Source organism: Trematomus bernacchii, unplaced genomic scaffold (genome assembly GCF_902827165.1).
Source record: "Trematomus bernacchii unplaced genomic scaffold, fTreBer1.1, whole genome shotgun sequence".
Taxonomy (NCBI): domain Eukaryota; kingdom Metazoa; phylum Chordata; class Actinopteri; order Perciformes; family Nototheniidae; genus Trematomus; species Trematomus bernacchii.
The window spans coordinates 8,288,226-8,308,961 of NW_022987698.1; the positions used below are offsets into that span (position 1 = coordinate 8,288,226).

Below are 20,736 nucleotides of genomic sequence, written 5' to 3' on the forward strand. Positions count from 1 at the left end.
CAACAACATAGCTTTGATCCCCCTCCCCCCACCCACTATAAAGTTAGACCTCCAAAGCCAACTTTATGTTTTCTGTGCTACTAATAAGAGACAGGAGTTGTGGGAAGTCTGTTTCTGAGATTTATAAATAAATGTAACCGTAAAACATGTTTCTGGTCTGAGAGTTGTCAGTGCCTTTTGTTTGAGCTGGCTGCTATATGAGCTCTTAGCGTCTACTGTCTGTAAAGCTTGTGATTTCCCAGGTGAACTCAGAAACCCATTGACTTTTATCCAACAGCACACAGCCTTCCTGTAGCTCTGCAGACTATAGGCTTCTCTATCTTGCTGTGAATATGCCACCAGATGGCAGTCAATAATACTGTAATCCCACAAATCCAAAATTCAATTCAAGGGATGCTTTCAATTTAATAATTAATAATGTTGGGATAGTTCTAACAAATGGTCAATAGAAGGTTTATATGGTGACATTTTCTCTGCAAGATGAAATGAACTATGGATTTAGATTTTATGATGTCATGATTATTTTTTCTGCCTACCATCTTGTTTTTTGTTACATGCTGCTGTATTTATAATATATGTGTTCTTGTCTGTGCATGGCCTTCATACCTGTATTAAACATGGATTGAAATGCTGCTGTGAATACACTGTGTATCAATAACTTTCCTATAATTCACAAAATAGTTAATGATACTGTTCAAATAATGTTAATCCTTTAAGAATATATAACTACAAATATTTAGTTTAAAACATTAAAAGGTATCCTTCCACCACTGCTTATGCTTCATTTAGAACATATATTATAGAAGTTTTTGTTCAATCCTAAAACATATTAATGTATCAAGTTATAAATAAGTTTTACAGAGATATGGAAATCATCATAACAGATGACAACAACACCAGTAACGTGTATACACGTGACAGTCACTAGACACCATCAAATATAATTTTGTCCGGAGAAATGACATGCTGAAAGTCATTACGACCCATAAGAAACTTCTTAAGAAGAGGCAGGCACTCGACAAATACTAAACAAAGAAATCCAACCAAAATCCAAGAGGTGGGACGTCATTGGCCCTGCCCTTTTTCCCAGAAGCTCGCCTCTCATTGATCAGGGGCCCGAGCTCCGCCTCGCCTATTGGTTAGCTGAGCTTTCAGTTAGAACAGTGTTTGGCCGCTAACTGTTCCGTTGCATCGGGATCAGAAGACGCAAATCAAGTGAAACAAATCTCCTGACAGGAGAAAAGTTCATGCTGGAGTTTTTAAAGACCTCAGAGGGCCTCATGAAGGTAAGAATATCCGCAGAAAACGTTTTTGTGTCGGCGGTTTCAAACCGGAGATGATAATCTGTAGTGTTTCACCGTCTTTTAGTCACTTTCTGCTCCTAAAGAAAAGAAAAACAGAAAAGTAGTCAACGCTACAGGCCGAACCTTTTGCACCGCATCTTCTTAAGATGAAATGTCAATTAGGTGTGTTTTGTTTGTGCTATAAACTACAGTTCAAATTCATTAAAGATGTATCATTACAAACATATTTTCAGCGAAGAAGAAAGGCGGTAGCGGCGGCATGTCAACACACCAGTCAGGCTGCTGAGGATCACTGATCTTAAAGAAAGTGCTGGTTAAATTAATGTACTGTAGTTGAAGTTGTTAAATAACGTGTATTTACTCAGTAGTGGCAACATACTAGTTTAATGCATTCGTTTTAATACGTTTTTAAAGACTAGGCTGCATCAAAAGCCAATTGGCAGCAAACTGTGAGTAGCCTAAGTAACCTACAAAATAAATAGGTTTGTTGCCAAATCCAATTTAGCTGGCAGACATGCTGAATCTGGTCAGCCATCCTGATGACCAGAACATGGCAACCGAGAGACCTCTGCTGCTGTACTTCCCCTCAGTTGACCCTCATCTTGTGGCCAAGTCTGTGACCTGAATTCATGCACACAGTGTATCCCCCCCCCTCCCTGACCAGTGGGCTACAGCCAGCTGAAAGATGACAGGAAAAGTCTCCCACAGGTTTAAAGACAAGGGAATGTGTGACACTGTATGTTTGTATTAAAGATCATTCTGTTTCAATGCTATATGACATATTGTGCCTATGGCTAACTTTAGATTCAAATTGAGCAACATGAGCAGACCAAGAGAAGTTGATTTTTAATGACAAGGACTTTGATATGATTTGAGTGAAGGAGGTTCATTTTCCACTTATACTGTTCACAGAAGACTCTCAAGACTCTTACAAACCTCTTTGTACCAGGGCAAAGCACATGTTTTTGCAACAGGAGCCTCTATGTGTTTTTAATGAGTTTACAGTGTTGCAGACGAGGCACATGGCTGACCAGGCTTAAAACAAACACGGATAAAAAGGATTATGGACACAAGGCTTTCGTCATCGGAACTAGAGCCACTGTGTGGGAAAATGTGTATTTCCCATCATCGCTTAGTGTTTGTGTATACCCTCATGATTACTAACTCTAACCCTGGGGGATTAGGTGAAATAATATTAAATAATGATAAGGATCTAAACAAGCGTGAAGACACATGAAGGCTCCAACTGGGCCAGACATTTCTCATAACACAGCACACACACTATCGCACAGTGATTACAGCGGACTGTGAAATTAGCGAGCAAGCCAGTAAAAGCAAAACCAAGGGAGGTGTGTATGCTGTAGTTTAATTAGCATTTTACCCCTGTGGTTAAGCCAGAGAGCATGAGTGCTGGTGAAGGCAGAGCTGAAACACTGTATGCCTTCTTTGTGAGATGACGCTGCTGTAGGGATTAGGCTGTAGGTGCAGTTCACCAGGGTCACCGCTCAATCATCCTCTTTCTGCATGCTCCTCTAAATAAGTGGCACAGTATGTTTAAGTTCTGGAAATATGCTCTCCAGGTTTGTCTATTTTATTAAATATGTAGGGGAATATTGTAGCTACTAGCTGATATTTGAAAGGCAAAGGGGTACTGTCTGTCATTATGCAACCAGTGCCCAAAGAGATGAGACCACCCGCTCTGGGTGAGTTCATGATGCGGAAAGTTGTGGTGACCACAGAGTGCTCTGAGAGAAGCTCGGACACACTGTTGAATGAGGTGTGGATCAATGTCTAGTAAAAGCAATGAGATCTTTTTTTGCCTTTTTTCAAATTAGGCTAAGAGCATACTTCTTTTAGTAAGTAGTCAGCCAGTGCAGCGAATATCCATCTACACATCAAGCATAATGATCTGAAAAGGATGCTTAGTGTAATAACGCCAGCTTTGATCTCATTTCAAAGAGGGGCCCGCATACTTTCTTCTGGCCAGAGTGTGGTTGCATGTTTGGGGTGAGGACACCGCAGGGCTTGTCAGCAGTAGCAACACAGCTGTGAGATTACAGCGCAGAGACACTACAAAGAGACCACATAATGTTTCCAACACAAAACAACCAACTGTCACGAGAGCCATTATGAATGAACGTGCAGTGGGAAAAACAAAACAAAGTGATATTAGTTTCAACATGAATTTAAAAGTCAAGTTCCTCTACCTTTAACTCATTAAAAAGGTCTGTTATGTAGCGTGCACCTCTTGCCCTACACCCTAAATCAGCTACCTGGTTTCTTTTCATTCCTGAGAAAATGTTTTACAACATATGTATTACAATGGTTGTGTCCTGCAAAATGACCCCCTCCCAAGATCATATCCACATTAAGCTCATAAATCAGGGGGCCAGATCATATAGATTAGATGTCTGTCTGGATGTCTGATTTTGCAAAATTGGAAAATGCATGGCTTTGTTTCAAGATGTAATAACTGAGAATCTTTGGTGGTAAAACTGTTTGTTTTCCTAGTAAAGCATTTGGTTTCTCAGTGTTTCCTTTCAGAGTGTGTTTCTTGTACTTTTTGGAGTTTGTAAGGAAATCTAAATTAAAAATCCATTAGTAAATCAGTTATGTTGTATCTTTTGCCCTCACAGTCCAAGCTGAACATGGAGAGCTTGACCAAGCCAGAGTTGCTGATGCTTTTCAGCATCCTGGAGGGAGAGCTGGAGGCCCGGGACCTGGTCATTGATGCCCTCAAGGTACCTTTCATAGAGCTGGTAACAATGTAACATAACATATCAGTGATTCTCTGCACAAAACCTTTCTTCTCAAAGTACACCCATATAGAATTGAAAAGTGTCTTTTTTAACAGCAGGAAAAAACCATGAAAGTGTCGGAGAAACTTCTCAAACCATTGCAGTAGAATGTTGCCACAATGCTGCATGTGCTTTTTTAAATTAGCAAGGAAACAATTAGCAAAGGTCATCATGGTGTATGTGATTTACAAAAATGGTGGACAGCAGTGTAACAGATTATGCTGCTGCCTCACAGCCACTTTTTAAGCCTACAGACGGAGGTCTTGCACAAACCTACATGGGAAAGGTTATTGATACCTGATAATATATATGTTAGGTCAATTTAGAGTTATGAATACCAGTAAAACACATCAGTCATGCATGTGGTTTTGGTGTTACAGGACCCAAAGTAAATAGAGATTTGGCAACACAACGAGGAGGAAAAACCCAGCTAAAACAATTAAGATTTTATCCAAGTAATGCTGTTAATGGCAGTCATTTCCTGCGAAAACGCTAAGTGTATGGAAACGACGACAAAGCCATGTGTCGCTAATATTCCTATGCCCAATTTGCTTGCAGCAAACTAGAGTCTATGCCTCTAGAGAATTTAGTCTTTTGGGGCAATGTCTAACGTTTAAATGAATAGACGCACCCCAGGGAGATCACACACACACACACACACACACACACACACACACACACACACACACACACACACACACACACACACACACACACACACACACACACACACACACACACACACACACACACACACACACACACACACACACACACACACACACACACACACACACACACACACACACACACACACACACACACACACACACACACACACACACACACACACACACACACACACACACACACACACACACACACACACACACACACACACACACACACACACACACACACACACACACACACACACACACACACACACACACACACACTACTTTAGCAGGATTAATGCTGCATTTTCAATTAAAGGATCGTAAAGCTATTTTCTGCTTCTGTGTCCTTTGACGTGCTCTGCAGGCCCACATACTCAGGCTTTCAGTCACTATTTGCATGGCGTTAGGATGTTTTGTCAATACAAACAGTTGTAAACTTGCTTCAGTGTCATGCTGCTGCTAAGGCCCTATTTTCTGAGACATTTATATGACACTCCAGACTATTAACTATTAATATTTGAGCTATACGGCAGTTGCACTCTTGGAATTCCATTAATTTTCCTGGAGTAAAACACACCATTAAATGCAAAAAATTGCAAAGTGGAGAGAGCAGCCGTCCAAAGAGCGCTCTGCTAAATGTTCATGTGTTGTGTCTAGACCGCATTCCTCCATTTCTCCTGGGATCTGGCCATCTAAGGCAAGAAGAGTTGCAGCCCACTGGGTGCCTGATGACTCAATGTGCGCGAGAGTAGGAGTGAACAAATAAACATTGACCTTAACTGGAGCTTGGGGGGAATATGGCTTTCATGGCTCCACGGGCACAAACTGTTAACCCATTCAGGTCTGGGATTGGATCACTGATGCAGTGTTAACCGTTACAGAGCTTTGATTAAGGGTATAATCTCTGAACTGGAGGAAATGCAGGGTGTAAGTGGAAAAGGATCTCTTAAGGTAAACTGATATATTTTCTGCAGCACAGCGTTTTCCATATGAAAAGCTGAACTGCATACCGTTCTGGTTATCTATTGTTAAGGGATTGGAGATGGGGAATCCTGGGTCTTGCCCTCACATGAAAACAGATTGGTATCAGTAAAACATCATCCGATAATTCTTTAGTTTTTAGCCACACTACAGGCATTGGTTTTATGGATGGCAGTGTTTGTCTGTATTCCCACCATTCTCCAGACTGAAATGTCTTAACAACTATCAGATAGATTGCCATGCACTTTTGTACAGCCATTCATGGTCCCCAGAGGATGCTTTATCCTGTGGTTATCCCTTGATTTTGCATATAGCACTAACAGCAGGTCAAACTAATACCTATCCTGTGGAATATCTCAGCAACCACTGTCTAGATTGGCACAATAGTTTGTACAAAAAGTCATAGTCCCCAGAGGAAGAACCCAAATGACTTTAGTCATAATACCACCATCAGGTAACACTTGTTGTTTTGAGTGAATGAATGGATTGCCAGAAACATTAATGTTGCCCTTTGGATAAAGGGCAATAACATTTAGTGATCTTTTACATTTTTAGATAGTCGTCTTCAGGTAAACTTTTTAATGTATCCAATGGTTCATAACCAAATATCTGAAAAGAAGAAGGACATTACCATCAGCATGGATAGCATTTCCTGCATGTTAGCATGCTGATGTTTAGCATTTGGCAGGAGGAAATGCCCTGTCTACATGCAGGTGCACCACTAGAGTCCGAGTCTTGTTCCAACAATAAGATTGCACATGTGACAGTAATAAGAGAAGTACATGTAGTCATGTTGCTCATGACTGACGTGTCACTGCCACACCAAATGTCATGTGAGAAATGTTTGGCTCAATGACAAATCACCACGGTCATACCAACCCTCTTAAACTCTTTGCTTTTTTATGCCATTGCTTTATAGTTCAAAGAAAGGGAACTGGACAGTTTATGTCATTTCCATTCTCTGTGTTTTAAAAATCTACTATTCTTATCAGTGTTTTCTACAGATAGTATAAGTACAGGATGTGTGGTTAATGATGTTGTTTTTCTGAGGTCCTCTATATTAAATTATGCAGAACTATCAATGGTATTCTAGCTATCCACTACATTTTTCCATTTGTGACTCACTTCAGCAGCTGCTCAAGCTGCGGCTTTCAAAAGGAAGTTAAGTCTCTGGCAATGCTCATATTTGGCATACAAAGCTCTGCAGTGATCCAGTGTTCCTTTTGCTTAGGGACAGGAATATGAGTCTTTACTTACTTAAGTTCAAAGGGAACTTAAATATGGAAATTAGCCTTTTAATTAACCGTCAAGTTCACATGGTGTGGTTGACAAGAGCTTCCAAATGGAAGGACTTTAAACAGTTAACCATGCGTGTTATGTGGTAATGGGGCACACATAAGGAAGAATAGCCTTTTTTGTAGCTTCTAGATGCATCAGCTGATTGGATTAGTGTAAGTTACTGTACCATCCAAAATCATGTGCTTATGAATAGTATTCTCCAGACATCCATTTCCATTTACACGCCTGAGCATTTCAGGGTATTTAGAAATCTGGCTTAGCAGCTCTGAAATATATAGGACTCGTGGGTGAGAATTTCATATATCACCGTCTCTTAGTATTATACAAATCTTGTCACCAACCTCGTTCAATTTAAAACAAATCCAGGCATGTGTCAGCAAAAGATAAGCTGGATTGGAACCAGTGCAGCCATGGCACATCCCAAGCCAAAGCACACTAGTTGCCAAGAACTGTAGCCAACAGGAAAAAGCATGAATAATGGAGGTAGATTGTATGTGTATCAGCCATGCAGTGAATGTTTATGGGCATTGAGCACTGAGCAATGGAAGAGTTAGGTGTTAAGTATTAAATAATGTTCGGAATGTCTTTCCTGTTATCCCTCTTTTCCCTTCTCCCAGCCTCTCTGCAGCAGTGGAGGATTGAATCAGAGGAAAACAGCCTCCCTTTGTGGAAGTCTGTGCATTGATGGGCTGGGAAGTGAGCAGAGGGACACTCAGAGTCTGTGTTCATGGGTGAACCTTTGTGTAGAGAGGACTTTTGAATAAGAAGAGAATAGTACTTAAAGGTAAACTATACAGTTTCGTTATGTGTGCAGACTGAACAGAAAACAAGAAAAAGCAATGAATTGATCTGAAAAAAATCTACGTTAGATGTGTTTGTGTGCGTTTCACAAAGGTTTCATCTTGTTTCTGAAGTGGATTGCAAAGTGTTTTTCTCACTCTTAGTATTGCTTACAACTGCAGCAATGAAAGTCAGACCAAGTGTTTATCCTGAGGCAACGTAGGTGTCTAGAATGTAAACCTGATCCAATCAGCTCCAATCTTTGACCGTAAAATGACACATCAGAGCAGACAGTCATTGACGGGAATAGGCTCGGGCTGTCGGCCAAATCTGTCGTCAGATTCCTCTTTAAAACTAGATGCCTTTTTGAGGAAGAGAAAAAAAATACCCATCAAAGAAATGGTACTGTTTATATAGATCACAAGTATGCCTTCAAAAGAGATCTTTGGCAGGCAAATGTCATGTTTTCTAAGTCAGTTGGATGTGAAACCTGTATTGTATGAACATAGTGAGGGGCCATATGCCACTTTCATAACATAATCTACATTGCATTAGATTAAGGGCTTCAGATAGTGTCTACTTTAAACGTGCATTTTTTAATCCTCCTGGGCATCCTGTGTTTTCCTTGTTTGATCCACCTTCACACAGTCCTCAGTGGACTGGATCAAATAACAGCAGCCTTGCCCAGCAGCCTTGCCCTCCTCTCTTATGTCAGATGAGCTAATATTGTTGAAGATGACAATCTCAAAGCCTCGGATCTGTTGGGGAATATTGCTTGAACTTTTCTGTCTGCAGCCATCAAATGGCACTCCCTGTATTTTTAACACTTTGTTAACTAACTCCAGGTGCTGAACTCTCTTTGTAAGTAAAGATATCAGTCATATGACAATGTCTGGACTTAAGAATCAATCAATTATATATGCAATCTGATGAAATAATGTATAGATCAGCCATTAAGTTGTCCAATCCACATTACATCCAGTTTCTTGGTCAATGTCTTTCTGGAGTCCAGTGTTCGCTGTATCACATGCATCGAGTCACAGTGGGTCCACACATGAAGCTACAAAAATGTTTATGGGAAAAATAAATTGCTGGTATCAGACCATAAGCAATCAACATTGTTGTTGAAAAAGTATGGATATCCCTAGTTATAAAAGTTGTTGTTTTACTCCAATATAGTGTCGTTTGGAAGGGTCATAAATAGGGGTGCATACCGGTTCCCGGTATTACCGAAATACCGGTTCCTGGCGGCTACGGTATACCGTACAGAAATCAGATCCGGTTTTCGATACTTTTTTTTTTTTTATAAAAGTGAGGTGTAATATCCTTAAACTCGCGCCCAAACCGTCGGAATTACGATGTCAATTTCGCCGTGAAACTCCGCAAATGAGTCACTTTAGAAAATCTAAAGAGTGGCTGCATATGCCAGTCTGAATGGTGGGGTCTGTAACCACTGCAAGAAGTTTATTTCTGGGAAAGGTGGCAACACATCCAACCTCCAACCAATGCCAAGTACCTTTGTGTTCAGGGAAGCAGCGTGCCAAGCGAGAGAGTGTTCAGTTCAGCAGGTGATACCCTACGCTGTGAAAGGGCCCGTTTGGATCCAGAGAGAGCAGATATGCTCATCTTCTTGAAGATGAATGCACAAAACTGAACTGTGATGGGATTTGTTTTCTTTCATCAGGCAAATGTTGATTTTAAGGATGCTATTTGTTTTATGTGCAATGCCGAGATCTCATGATCCTTTGTGTGTTCTCTGGTCAGTCGAATCTCAGGTTGAATATTGATTATACTGGTGCTATTTCTGATGGTTGATATAAATGATATTGCTGAATCTGTTTTCTTCATAGATAACGTGTTTTTCATTGTTTGTTCAGCACTAAAAGGTCCAAGTCCCACAATTGAATTTAATATTCATTTGACATGTTAACTATATAATAAAGCCCTTCATGGGAGTAATTGCAGGATGATTACATTTTTCCCTTATGCAACATGAAAGTATCACGATATGTATCGGTTGAGTATCGGTATCGTTCAGTGGTATCGGTATCGTAAAAAAGTCAACGATATGCAACCCTAGTCATAAATACCTATGTGCTCAGCTGTAATATCTTCAAACAATCTGCAGCTCAATGCTCTGTAAGAAAAGTGAATAGGACTGAATGTTGTCTTCAGGCACAACCAGGCTCTCGGCTACACACTAAACTTCTCAAGTAATCTCGGTATCAGTCATCAGGAGCTATGTCCTCACCTTGCTGAAGAGGATACTGTTCTCTCTAATCTTTTGATCCTCTTTTGTTGAAACCTCACGAAGACAACCTAGAGCTTTCTCCCCCTCTTTCCCTTTATCTCCCCCTCTCTCTTACTTCACCCTCTTTTCCTGGTATGGCCCAAAGGCATCTGCTGAACCTGAACTGTCTTGCTTCTATTATTCCTCCTTTGTCTCGAGTTAAACATAGACCAGGTCTGCTTTGGCCCAGGTCCAGTACAGAGCAGCTGTCCTGCTAAAGATAGACAGACACACACACACCATATGTTGCTTCTTCCTTCTGCTTGCACTCTTTCTCTGGCATTTTTCTGCACTTCCTCTCCCTCTCTTCCCCTTCCTTCCCATCTACACATAATTGCCATTCAAGTATTAGAGAAGCTGATAATGTGTGTGGAACAAAGTATTTCCTGTGTGAAGTGACGGCAGCGTGTGTTAATTTAAATTACAACTGTCAGGGATTATAACCTTCAAATCATTTCATAATAACACCAAAGTTCAGTAATGTGGATGTCAGTTTTTGGAGTAAAATATAGTGACTGCTATGAATGATTACAGCTAGGGTTAGGGTTCAATCGGCACTTAACACACAGTTCAACTGAGGCGGGTAGGAATGCCATTTGTTTTGCAGGTATTTAGGTAAGTATGGGACAAAAGTCAAACTTGCACTCAAAATGTTGCTAGATGAAAAGTTAGATCAACAGAAATGTATTCTGATAAGTTCATTAATGTATGTGTTGCAATGCTCATGGAAATCCGTCGACATCCAATAAATATTTAATTGAATGAATGAAAACTTTGGAAAGAGCAACGGTCAGGGATCACTAGATTCATTATGGCATGGCATTGCGTCCAATAGTTACGATATTTCTGGATCAAAGCGTTGAACAACCTACCAACTTTTTCGTAAAACTCTGCCTCTTGAAATGTATAAACACAAAATGCTTTATCCAGTAACAGCTGAGATTCAAACAAGCCTGAGGAGCAAGACAAGTGATCCAAGAGAAAATTCACATGCTAAAACCAAGTAGCCTTCTTTCTGTAAACAAGGCCATTTATACCAAAGCAATTCCACTCGTGAATATTTCCTACCACGTAACCTTCAGACCACAAACATACTGTAACTAAATCACTGTCCCTCTCGGTGCTCCTTTTCACTCTCCCCCTCCTCTCCTCCCTTCAGGGCCAGGGTAAAGAGCTGTTCATCCAGGAGCGCTATGGCAAGTACAACCTGAGCGACCCCTTCCAGGCCCTGCAGAGGGACAGTGAGGCCGCCGGGGACCAACACAAAGAGCCAGGCTGTCCCTCCGCTACCTCCAACCCTCTGGTGGTTCTCAAGCTGGTGGTGGGCCACTGCAGGAGGATGCAGGAGAAGATGCTGGCCCAGCTGGCTGCAGCAGAGAGCAGGCACAGAAGGGTGGGTGTGGAGGTGTGGTTCTAATTACGGGAGGCAGGAATGAGATGGTTTCTCATGAAGATGTAAAAAAATTAAAATAATTAGGAAACATGAAAGATAAAAGCTGCTAGCCTTCAGTGGTGGAAAATATTTTAAATGGAGATTGCAATCAGCAATTTGCAATACGGATTATTTTTCTGAACGTATACTCTGGAATGTAAAAATGGAAAATATCTGCATCTGATTTCATGTTTTCTTTTGTTTAATGTAACACTGGAGGCCTGTCTAATATTAAGACAGTGATTGAAAAATGTCAGTTTCCTGATTTTATTTAGTGTTAAATCATATAGACAAGGCTATTATGCCATATCTGTGTTTTTTGTTTTGGTATATACTTAAATGATTGTTGCAAATAATGATTCCAATTGCATGTTTTGGAACTGTACAAAACAACTCAATCATCTTAGTCTTTGTTAAACCGCAGAGTGATGACTATACTTTTCTCTGCAGGCGGGCTGAACATTTAAATAAGCTTAACTATGTAACTATTTAGCTTGACTGCCATCAGCGTTTTCACTCACAATGTAGTAATCATTTTTGCTTCAAAATAACTATTATTGACGTAATTTTAAGCAGACCATGCAGGATGGTTTCCCCTCCTGACTCTCTGTCTCCCCGCTGTGTTTGCTTCAGGTCATTGCAGACCTGGAGGAGGAGAAGAGGAGGCATGCTGAGGACACAGCCGAGGGAGATGATGTCACCTACATCCTGGAGAAGGAGAGGGAGCGCCTACAACAACAGGTGCCCTCTAATTAAAAGTGACATGGGTTGCACTGTAAATATTTGTCCAAAATGTACTGTGGGAAAGCTTTATAAGAACTGGTGTCAAAAGCTGAAGACATTTTAATTGTCAAGGGTTGAGTAGTGCAGGTGGGTTGTTTTGTAAAGCACAAGTCAACACTTCCCTGCTTATATTGAGACATCTTATTCTCCAAATGTATCTTTTTTTTTTGTGGTAAAATGTTCTGAAATGTATACATACAGTTTTTGTGTTGCACATATACTAATAGACTTTGAGACTGACAATAAAATGGATGATGGCTAAAGCAAATCAATGTTTCCCTCCTCTGACAGCTTTGTTCATTGTTGGTCTCGCCTCTTTCTCTGTAGCTGGAGTTTGAGCGGAGCCAGGTCCGGAGGTTAGAGAAGGAGCAGCGGCGGATGACTGAGCAGATCGAAGAAGAACGGGCTCAACACAAACAGCTCTCCTGCGCTCTGGCCAAAGAGTGCAAGTGGGCAAGTTCCCGGGCTCTGGAGGAGGGACACCGGCTGAGCGAGGTGAACCGCAAGCTCGACAAGGTATTAACATTTTGTATACAAGTATATCTTTTTTTATATAAAAAAAAATCGGAAAGAATCTGCTCAAAGATTGTTGGTCAACCCCGGCAGAGACTTTATGACTGAAGGGTCTCTGAGCATGTTTTCTCTCTGTGATTGTGCTGTTATGTTAAATGTTTGTTTTTCATGTATTGTATCTTGATATTTGTCTATGTTGATGTTACACATGGAGCTGCTGGGATGCAAGTCACATTTCAGACTTGATCTGACCATTAAAGTATTATCGTATCGTTTCGTATCGTATACAAATGTTGGGCTGTGTTATATTTTGCACTCGGGTGTAAGATACTTTTTTTTTTAACTTTCGCAGGAGAAGGAGTCTTGTCAGGCCCTGAGAAACGAGCTGGAGGATGAGAGGCGGCGAGCTCTGAGGATGGAGGCGAGGGTGGAGGAGCAGCTGGCCGAGTTCGACACAGAGCGAGAGCAGCTCCGCTCACGTTTGAAGAAGGAGGAAGCTCACTGCTGTCAGCTGCAACAACAGGTGTGAACACTTGAAAGCATTCATCATGCAGGTGGCAGTAGATAGCACATCTTGCATACTATATTCGCCTCATGTTATTTCATCTAATCTTAGTGCGAGAAGAACATTTGCTTGCATTGTTCAGCCAAATTTGTACTTGAAATTAATCTCTTTCACCATTTTTGTGATCAGGTACAGGAGCTGAAGAGGAAGCTGGAGGAGAGAGGTGTCCCTGAGGCAGTTAGAGCTCCAGTACAGGCAGAAAGGAAGGAGTGGGCCGCAAGACCCCCTGCTAGACAGATAGCAGTGGACATGGTTACATTCGAGGACCTTGAAGAAGACACACAGCAACATGAGCAGCCAAACATTCCCGACTGTACTGAGGAGACCGACGGGCACCCCGACCCAGACAGCGCCCTCTCAGACGACATCTGTCTACACAACGGGGATGAAGATTCTCCAGTTCATCAGAGCCAGGCTTCCTCCTCCAATCTCCCTCCCTCCTCCCCCTGCTCCTCACCCGTCCTTGCCAAGCGCCCCCCAGGCAGCCCGAGCCCTGGCAGCCCGAGCCCTGGCAGCTACCAGTCTCCCTACCAGGCCGGGATCAACCAGCGCTTCCACGCTGCTCGACATAAGTTCCAAGGAACCATAGACCCAGAGCCTCAGACCCAGGCCGCACAACCGGCCCTTCCCCCCTCGCCAAAGGACGCTCCCCCAGTTACAAGCAGTCCCCCCCTAGAAGCCAGCCCGGTGAAGCAGATGGCTCGGAGCACCGTCACACAGGTCCTGTCTCGCTTCACCACCGGACAGCAGAACGCCGCACCGAAGAGCGCGTCGCCCAACAACTCGCCCTTTGGGACGGACTACCGGAGCCTGGCTGCGCCCCTGTCTCCGGTCATCGCGAGGGCCGCAGGGGCCCTGCAGCAGGGGATCAGATCACCCACCATCCCCAGGGCCGACAGGGGCAACCCTCCACCCATCCCCCCCAAGAAGCCCAGTCTGGCTCAGGCCCCCCCCTCCCCGGCCGCAGTGCCCCGGTCTGCCGGACACTTCCCTGACTCCGCCCTCTCAGGCAGCTGCGGCCTCACTTCCAGCCAGGAGGGAGTCAAAGAACTGGACATGGTGGTGTCTTCCAACTAACGGATCATTTGATTCGTCAGTAAACTAGTCCGCTGCTGCTTTGCTCGTGACATGATGGTTTAATCCACATCTCATCATTATGAAAGTTGATATATTGTTTTGTACATGACAGGATTTACATCCTATGCTTATTGAACAGAGGTCCCTTCAAACACTGTTGTCTTCGTATTTATTAGATTCTTTATGCACTCTACTTTAGGTAGTGGTTAAGGGGTAGTACTAATGAAGAGTTACAACTCCTAGTTTTAGTTTAAATTGTGCCAATACTTTATGTCGGGCACACCGTACTATGAAAGTATTTTATATTTGTATGTGTCATATTTCCAAAGAATGCTAATCAGTGTACCATCTAAAGAGGCATTATTTTCCATAGTATGTTGCTTGTTCATACAACAGATACTCTAATCTTCAGACCAAATGTAAGAAGTAGTCCTTGGACCAATTTTGTTACAATATATGCCTATTTTCTGTGTGCACTCTTTTGTACTTAGCTGCCGTTTTTATAAAATGTATTTTATAAATGTTCCTTAGTTATTACTGTATGATGTTTTAGCACAAAAGATAATCTATTCAGTGTCATACCGAGCTTAATTCATGTATTACTTTATGTTTCAGTTATCTCAGATTATAAACATACTGTACACCAGAGAACAATGAGATCAGTGTTGCTGATATATGTCGTGTTTTTGTCATTTATAAGAAATCATGATAAAGGTTTTAGCAGTCAAACATGGCTCTGATTATTATCATATCACAACTGCTGTGTTGGTTATCTCTACTCTCACCAGATCCTTTACAGTACTGTAAATGCTGGAAAGTGACAGATTGAATAAATGAATCCCAAATATCGTCACCTATTTATGTCTTATTTTCTTTTATCTCATAAGAGTTATATGTTGCTTATTTTACAAGTGTTAATCCCATAAGGGAAAGCTTGCTTCCATAATTGTTATCAATTAATCTGAAAATTAATTTCCAGATTCATTAATGAAAGTGTATTCTTTAGAATGTTTAATACTATCATTTCTATTTCCAAAAATAAAATATACCATAGATATTGTTGATGATAGTATATGAAAAAAAGCATCAACTCCCCCCATTGCATTTCACACTTATACCTAACCACTTCACATAAGATTAATAGCATAAATACATGTTATTGATAACCTTAAGTAGTATCATATTTTACCTTGCCTTATAAAATCGGATATGTATATTCAATGAGAAAGTTAATTAATTATACTCATTTAATTAACTAGAAACTAGTATCTAGCATCCTCAGATAATGATTTACATATTAAGGACACCAATTTGCAACTTTCTGACTTCCATGAATATAATTCTGCTCATGTTCTGTATTCTAAGGATATACAGTACTAGTGTTTAGAAAACAGTTGTATACTGTACAGTCAGGGAGAGTCCTCTAGAGGTCAGTATTTGATTAGTCCCCCACAGCTTGCAGGAAAGCATGAATAATTGCTCCGCTGATAGTTGGCATGTACTAATACCCTTTCTACCCACTGTGATTTCATATTTAGTATATAATATCAATATGCACTGAATCTGTGAGCACTATGATAGAAAGTAATATTGCAGCATTATTAAACCATGCCTATAAACTATACTATACTATATTATGGCAGATTTGTGTCAGAAAAATACAGATATGTTATTTTGATGCAGAATTTACATTATTATCTTGTTAAATAGTAACAGTTACAATAGAAAAGAAAACTGATTTCAGTGGAGGTGCTAAGAAGATTGCAAAGACTGCATATACTGTAGGTACGGAGTTAGTACTGCATTGGTGGCTTTATTCACACTCATATACACTGTGTACTATATTTCGGTATGTTTTATATTTCTTTTTTGTGTGAATGTGGTCTGACTAGATTTTGATGCTGAAAAAAATAAAAATCAATCTTGCTGGTGCTTGGTTGTGAAGATAAGTTGTGAAACCCTTAAGTGTACTGAACTGTTTGTTATGTTGCGCCCTGGTTTACTTAAACTATAAACAGTGCTCTAGTGGTATGTTGTTAAAGTGATGCAACTTAGGAGCTAAATGGGGCAGTGGTGTTACGTTTGGAATTGGGAAAGTGCATAAAAGAAAAAATGCATGTCTTACTTGACAAATATATTTTCTGTGTTCTATAATGTCCCCGATAGTGACTTTGTCCCCCTCTCTCACACACACACAGATGTTCAATCAGTCAAGGTGGCCTGACATCATGCTATACCAGATACATGCAGAGCACACAGTGACTGGGACTTCCGACACACTAAATCCCCTCTTGGTTGTTGGGGAAGGGTTGGCTGGTTAGCGGCACGGGTCACCTCTTCTCAGCTCGGCTCACCTAATTAACATTCCAGTGTAGGACAGCAGGGCCGCATCCCAAATCCAGCACAGGCACGCCTGGTTCTCCAGCTGAGCCCCATCCTTCTCGGCCACCATAAACACAGCTCAGGTCGCTGAGCTGTGAGGGCCACATCCTCGCTGCTGTCACTGCCAGCATAGATGCTCACTGTACTCTGCTACTGGGAGACAATCCACAACGCTGAGCAGACAACATGATGGTCTGGATTTTGAAAAGCTTGTGTGATTGTTGTGTTGAGAAAACCTAATAGTAAATGGGAGCTTGTACAGTACACATTCTAGTTTTTGCTTTCCTTTTTTCCCTTTGTTTGAGTAGTGTTTATGCCTCGTTCAAAATGTGGATGCTTTAATTCCAACACTGGCTTCATTCAAACTCTTGCTTTTAGAGGATTAAGGTTGCATGACTACAAAATGTTGCCTTTTTCAAACAAGCTACGGTTTTGACCCAAACTGAAACTTGGCTCTCCTTCTGTTAGGATTCCACATGATGAGAGGTAATAATTAACTTTTCCCCTAAAATAAATCTCAGAACAGTGGAATACAAATCTTTTTAAGTGGCCGACCTCAGAAAGTTGGCAATCTGTTTTTCCCTTTTCCTGGAAAGGACAATTCAGATTTTTTATGTCATTGCAATTTGTTCTGATGTGGATTTGTTAGATATTTTCTCTGTAAGGTTGCGTGAGACATGCTTGTGATAAAGCACTATACGTATAAATAAACTTGAACTTGAGAATGATAGCTGCAGCCGCCACATGTCCCTCCTGGGCAGATCTGGTAAGTGTTGTACTTTATGACTGTGGTGCGCAAAAGCAGACACATAATAAGACACATGGTGACATAGCTGCAGTGTCATGTTGTGAGAATGAGATGACAAAACCGAGGTCAAGGAGGGAGCACGTAGCCTGTCATGAGTTTAACCACAAATTTACGACCTTCTCGTTTCAGACATGTTGAACAAAAGCAAACTGCAGCACGTCAACTCGTCAATTTTCTTGTCAGAATAAGTGACGGCTGCCGTCTCTGCACTGGTCCCACATCAATGTCATAATCACTGTCATCTGAGCGCTCCTCTGTGTGTGCCTCGTAATGGTTCAATCTCTTTCTTATCCTCTTGCGCTCTTTTTTTGTCCCTCTTGTCCCCTCTTTTCCATCCAAAATTAGCCCAGGCCATGAGAGGGGTCTAGAATAGGATCTCGGGCCCCCACACTGAGCCTCTTAAAGACCACAGCTGGAGCTGGCTCAAAGCGAGACAGAAGGAGAGGGAGGGCCGGATGACGAGTGTTATCGCTACCATCACCTGCTCCCTGTAAAGCAATTTGTTATAGAGTTGTCACTGTAAAATCCATAGCTTGTCCTGCGGTAAAGAAAGACAGGGTCACATGTAATGAGGATCCGAGTGTTGCTCCAAATCCAGATATGACATAACTGAAGGACAAACAGCTGGGCTCTGTGTGTGTGTGTGTGTGTGTGTGTGTGTGTGTGTGTGTGCGTGTGTGTGTGTGTGTGTGTGTGTGGAATAAAAAGGGGAGAAGGTCCAGTAACAGAAATGACACAGGTATGAAGCTTATGTTGATTGCAAACTACACAGATTTATATGTTATTTTTTTTTTTCAAATAAAAAACCTATTCCTTGTAAGAAAATGTGTGATTGGGCAATCCTAAAGATGACTATTACATTCTTTGTCTGTGCCACGGTATTTTTAGCCAGCTACATTGTTAATGACCTTTACATTAGGTCTCTACTAACACCCCTGGAATGTCACTGATTAAATGACCTTACACACACACACGCTGTATGCACATAGTGTCTTGTCAGCGTCTCCCTGTACCTGCTGGAAAGCCAAAGCACCAAGTGTCTCACTGAAGTCACAGGGATGAAAGCCAGACGTGTCCTTGAGGTGGGTCATATGTTTCCACATTGGCTCGATGAGACAAACCTGTTTCTGGATCGGGACTGTTGATGTGAGCTGAACTACAAACATGCACTCCGCTGGCATTACATGAGAGGTTCAAGTGCTTGGAGATGGGGAGGGGAGGGGGGGGGAAATATTTACTCTCCTACCCTCTGTCGTATGGCATGAAGGCATCATTTTAGAACATATAAATCATTTTCAGAAAAGGACTATATCGGGCCCCATACCGAACTTGGAAAAACCAAAGAGTAAAACCCATGCTGTGAACTGTAAGCCATTTCAAAAGACCCCTATGCAAAGGTACGGGGCCACTTCTACTGTATGTGGTGTAGTCTCCTCAATAAAGTGACCAAAGCATGGGATAAGACACAAATGCATTACAAGGCCAAAATATTTTCTCATTCCTTGACTACCCTCAATAATAACATGAGGATATTTAAATGACACACTGTACTTATGTTGTCTCCATTTTGACATATTCTGTATGTGCCTCTCAGCTTTCAAGACTCTTCCAGTTTCTGTTGGGGCCTCAGTCCAGACATCTTGGATCTGGACTTTGCTTCTCTTCTGACAGTCAGCCTAAACTCTTGTATCTTAATCCTCTGTGTGAATGGGATCTTTAAGATGTTTTCCTCTTGTGTGTTTGTGCTTTTTCCAGGCCTTTGTTTTAGAAAGGAGGTTTTGTGGTTCCTGGAAGTTGCTTGAAGTTGTCCTAGATACACATTTTTCATCCTGCAAAGGGCTCATTGCATCGGTGGAATGTGGTTTAGAAGACATGTAAAATGCAAGTCTCATTCAACAATTATGCAATAGGGTCTGTGCACAATTAAAATGTCCTTTTTGTTGTATGGCAATAAGTATTTCAAAAATACAAAGATGTCACGACTGACGCATGTCTCCATCGTCAGTCACTTTTTCCCTATGTTTCCAGTTTCCTTGGCAGTTTTTCTGTCCTAAACAAAAGGGTCTAAGGATGGGTGCTGTCAAATTTCATGAAACAAATTGAATTCTCTGATCGAAACCTCTCCACATTTGCAATTAAATTGTCGAAGTGCCTTGAATGTGTTTCTTGAACCAGTTCAAATCTTAGACATCTCCAGTTAAGAGATTCCAAAGAACAGTAAAGATCCTTTCATGCGTTCAAATCTGCAAGAGCATTGCATTACACTGAACCAGCAGGCATATGAAACAATGTCTAAAATGCCCCCTGGGAAGGATTACCCATCTCTATGGAGACACCAAGTTCCTGTTTAATGATGTGTCAAAGTAGGAAAGCTTGACCCCTCATAGCTGCAGGTCCCCAAGCAAAACCTTCTCCTCTGACCCAAACGTACATCAGGAAAGACCTCCATTATTATTATTATTATTATTATTATTATTATTATTATTATTATTAATTGAAAACACAATCATTTGGTTACAATATCAAAACCAATAATGAGAATCTGCAAATAAATATGTTACTTAACATGGCATGTCATAGGAGGCTTTTTGGTTGAGTTGCACAGCATTGTGTTTGGTGTTACAACACTTTTCTTTATGATACTGAAAAACAAAAAAGGTTGACTTTGTAGAAAACAGCCAGTGAACAGTACAAAATGCCAAGGTATAATCCATGGAACAAGTCCCTATGGAAATATTGCATAATTTAATGCAATAATAGGTGTGTGCTGGCATACTGTATATTATGGTCCATCATGCTTTAATGGTTGTTCTAAAGTGGCAACAAGTTGGATGCCTTGGTTTTTAACCCTCGACATTTGTCCATCAAACTAAATATAAACATCTCCCATACTGCTGTCTGTTGGTCTACATACCGCTACTTGTAATTTTCAGACAAAGGGGTGGGGGTGGGGGGGAGGTAGCGGGTCGCAGACAGCTGACGCACCGGAGCGGAGCGCTGCGAGTTTCGGTGCGCATCTTCATTCCGGACTACAGGAGGGAAGG

At 41.4% G+C, this 20,736-nt stretch overlaps 1 protein-coding gene across 1 annotated transcript; it reads left to right on the plus strand.

Moving 5' to 3' along the window:
- The first annotated feature begins 1,160 nt into the window (after positions 1 to 1,160).
- Positions 1,161 to 15,355, plus strand: LOC117489900 (CTTNBP2 N-terminal-like protein). The gene is made up of 7 exons (XM_034139468.1): positions 1,161 to 1,286; positions 3,941 to 4,045; positions 11,292 to 11,525; positions 12,198 to 12,305; positions 12,675 to 12,863; positions 13,213 to 13,383; positions 13,555 to 15,355. Exons 1-7 carry the CDS (start codon positions 1,248 to 1,250, stop codon positions 14,500 to 14,502), a joined length of 1,794 nt encoding a protein of 597 aa, XP_033995359.1. The 5' UTR covers positions 1,161 to 1,247; the 3' UTR covers positions 14,503 to 15,355.
- Positions 15,356 to 20,736: the final 5,381 nt, after the last annotated feature.

Coding starts and splice junctions, on each gene's coding strand:
- LOC117489900 (XM_034139468.1), top strand. CDS start 1,248: ATGCTGGAGTTTTTAAAGACCTCAGAGGGCCTCATGAAG. Junction 12,306..12,674: donor GGGAGCGCCTACAACAACAG/GTGCCCTCTAAT, acceptor CTTTCTCTGTAG/CTGGAGTTTGAGCGGAGCCA. Junction 13,384..13,554: donor GCTGTCAGCTGCAACAACAG/GTGTGAACACTT, acceptor TTTTGTGATCAG/GTACAGGAGCTGAAGAGGAA.